The 3,495-nt window shown below is 31.4% G+C and overlaps 1 protein-coding gene across 1 annotated transcript; it reads right to left on the bottom strand.

Moving 5' to 3' along the window:
• Positions 1–1,735: 1,735 nt before the first annotated feature.
• Positions 1,736–3,161, bottom strand: LOC114750861 (vinorine synthase-like). Its single transcript, XM_028939497.1, has 2 exons — positions 2,255–3,161; positions 1,736–2,172 (listed from the first exon to the last, which is right to left on the bottom strand). Exons 1-2 carry the CDS (start codon positions 3,159–3,161, stop codon positions 1,736–1,738), a joined length of 1,344 nt encoding a protein of 447 aa, XP_028795330.1.
• Between the last annotated feature and the right edge of the window lie 334 nt (positions 3,162–3,495).

Genomic DNA, 3,495 nt, shown 5'->3' with positions numbered 1-3,495 from the left:
AAGTTATTTAATCACGATTAATTCACCACTTTCTTTTTTCTTTCTCTATGAAATATATATATATATATATATAAAATGAAAGTAGTTTTATAACTCTTTAGTGCATTTATAAGAACTCAAAAGATACGATCCAGTCAGACTTAAGATATAGTTTAACAGACTGAATGCATACTTATTTCACTATGTAAGAGGAAATTCCAATAAGATAAAAAAGAAAAAATACTTGGAAGGAGGACATAGACAAACTTGTAACACATAGGAAACGTCAAAATTTATGTGAAGGTGAGATGATTATATTCAATAGCACTTCTACATGTGTAAGGCAAAATTTCAGAAAAAAAACTGAAATTAGTATTTTTCAATTTAAGAACCTAACCCTTTAAAATGACATAGAAGGACGTAAACCAAAATTGAAATTTTAAAATTCAAAAAAAAAAAAATCAAAAACACCCCTTTGTTAATCCCATTGAAAAATCTGTTGTTAATCCAAAATCGAGATTTATAATTTCACAATCAAGACTTATTATTTTCAGATAGATTGTTATTATTTTTAATTAATTTACATGTTATTTCACTTGTTAAGAATCAAGAGAAAATGTGTCGTTAATCCCAAATCGAGACTTATAATTTCACAATTAGGACTTGTTATTTTCAAATAAATTATTATCATTTTTAATTAATTCACATTTTATTTCATATGTTATTTCACAATCAGGACATGTTATTATCATTATTGTTAGGAAAAATTATATTGTTAATCCTAAGTTGATACCTGTTATTTTACAATCGAAAAAAATTGTTATTCATGAAAGGGCATTTTTATCATTTTTCTTGAATTTAAAATTTTCAATTTAAGTTTACTTCATTTTCTATTATTTTGGAGTATTAGGCACCTAAATTGAAAAATACTAATTGCAGGGTTCTTTTTCTAAAATTTTCCTTATATATGATTACTAAACAACATGAAATTTATAATATAATATTACATATTATGTAACATGTGATTTATATTTTGATCTATTTAATAAATACAAACTACTTCTCTGATCCTTAATTTAAGACATATTTTTTTACAATAATTTATATTATAAAATAATTCGTATATTTATGACTAGAGGAGTATAAAGAAAATATTATGTTGCCGCGGTTATCTTAGTGTATTTGTAGTGGTCGCAATTGCTACTAACATGAGTAGTGGCTAGTGATTTTGACAAAAGCTAAAAATTTACCGCGGCGATGCGTTTGTTAGCAAGAGTCGCTACGCACTCGTTAAACCTGCTACAAAAATCTTTTTGTTTTTTAGTTACATATATAAATATCTATAAGCTAAGCATATATAAAACAAATATTAAAAATGTAAAATATCAAATATTAAAGGATTTATTCAACTTTGACTGTGGGAGAATATGACTATAGAGATTCTTACAATCAGAGTCTTTGTTTCAAGCACAAGCTAGGGCAAGTAGTAATTCCTTCGTCACATAAAATATATGATATATGCCAAATGCTACCTCTGGTCATAATTATGAGACCTCGTTTATAGTCTATAAATGAGGTCATATAATTAGAACTGGATGTAGTATATAATATATATGTAAGTTTATGGTGACTACAATAAACACAAATAACAGTTAATGGATAAATAAAGGTCACTAACAAATTAAAAGAGATAAAATTTCCAACATACACATAATTACTTGAATCACTTTTTTCCAATCCAATTCAGAGTACTTAATTATGGATTAGAAGAAACAAATTGAAGAAGTAGAGGATGGGTTTCAAATTGGCACATATGAAGCTCATTCAAAGTGATCCAAGCCTCTAATCCTCCATCTCCAGAACAAGTTGGCATCAAAATGATCACATTTTTTATAGGCACTCCAATAGTACAGACCCAGGTTGGCTTGCCCCATCCGAAACTTGTTTCATAAAAACCAAACCTCACCCAACTACTGAAGCTATAACAAGGAACATCTTTCTTAGCCACCAACTTGTGTGACATTGGTTCAAGAGTCTCCATAAGCTCCTGACCATCTCCTTGAAGCTTACGCACATAATTTCCATCAACCATTTTTATGGTTTTTATCACTACTTCTACCAAATCTTGTAGCTTCATCTTCGTTTCTTTGTCAACTTCAAACAATGGAGAAATTGCATATACAAAAGGATTACCTAGATTTTGTCAATGGAAAGCTCAAGTTAAACAAATGAATATAATGAAAGCACTCATAATTAAGTACGTTAGTGAAAGTACGCATGCCAACATCACCTAAAGAATTTTCCAGCAACGACGGCTGCATCCGGCCACGGATGTTCACGGCATGTAACAGGAATGAAGTACTTTTGTCACTTGGTTCTGTGTTTCTTGCAGCTTCCAACGCCGATTTCCATATCAAAGCTGTCACAGCTTCAACTCTGGTAGGTGTAAAGCCACAACTTCTTGAAATTTCTTCTTTCAATTTGCACAAGCTATTTTCACTAAACAGAAATCTCTTTGTTGTAATGTTTTTCTCACCTACCCTGTCATTGATGTCAATCCCTACGCCTTTGGGTGGAAAAAGAAAAGAAGCTTCCATATTAAGAGGTGAAGAAGAAGCTTCTCCCATTGCCCTTTGGGACCAAGCTTTGAGGAAAGAAGCTACTGATGTTGCGTCACAAACCTTGTGTGAGATGCACAAACCAATTGCTATACCTCCACAGCAAAACTCAGTAACCTGAACAGCCATTATTAGACGATCTTCATCATCATCGTCTAGTTTAGGCTTATAGGGATCTAATGGAAGAAACCCTTTAGTCTCATTGAGTTGTTCGTTGGTATTACCCTTGAGAAAATCTGAGAGCTTTGAGGGGACTCTAGCTTTAAGGTAAAGGACACCCTCATCATTGCAATCAACATAGAGATTGCTTTTATTTCTTTTGATTCTTCCACTGAATGGATAATAGAGAGTGAGAATTTGAGATAGCGAAGTCTTCAACTTTTGAGACACTTTGAAAAAATCATGATCAGAAGCAGAGTAGAAGAGAACAACGGGAACATAAAAAGAAGGAGGAGTAGCTATCTCGTCAAGGAGAGAAATTTGGAAGTGTTTAAGGTGATTCGGAGTTGGAGATAATGGCTTTATGGTGACTTGGGATACAATCTCAACCTTAGCTTCTGCCATTTCTCAGACAATATTAGAAAAGAATTGGTTCAGTAGAATTGCAAGAAGGTTGTGATGAGGTTTGGTTGATTTTCTTGGGAGAGACTATAATATATATATATATATATATATATATAAATAGATGCGAACTCTTTTGAAGGTTTTCAAATCCATAGGTTGGACGGGTTATTAATTAGGCCAACCCATCATAAGTTTGAGTTGAATTGTCCATCTATATGAGTAAATGTTGCAACATGCAGATTAAAATCATATTTTTAATATTATTTATTCAATAATAAGATCCATAAGTCCATAACCTCTTCTTTTTAATGAAAAAAAATATTCAACAGCTCAA

This window comes from Neltuma alba, unplaced genomic scaffold (assembly GCF_004799145.2).
Source record: "Neltuma alba isolate B1F8T4 unplaced genomic scaffold, ASM479914v2 tig00006659_pilon, whole genome shotgun sequence".
NCBI classification, from domain to species: domain Eukaryota; kingdom Viridiplantae; phylum Streptophyta; class Magnoliopsida; order Fabales; family Fabaceae; genus Neltuma; species Neltuma alba.
The sequence above is the reverse complement of the archived record's forward strand: the minus strand, read 5'-3'. Positions and strand labels throughout refer to the sequence as shown.

Coding starts and splice junctions, on each gene's coding strand:
- LOC114750861 (XM_028939497.1), bottom strand. CDS start 3,161: ATGGCAGAAGCTAAGGTTGAGATTGTATCCCAAGTCACCATAAAGCCA. Junction 2,173..2,254: donor TTTAGGTGATGTTGGCATGC/GTACTTTCACTA, acceptor GACAAAATCTAG/GTAATCCTTTTGTATATGCA.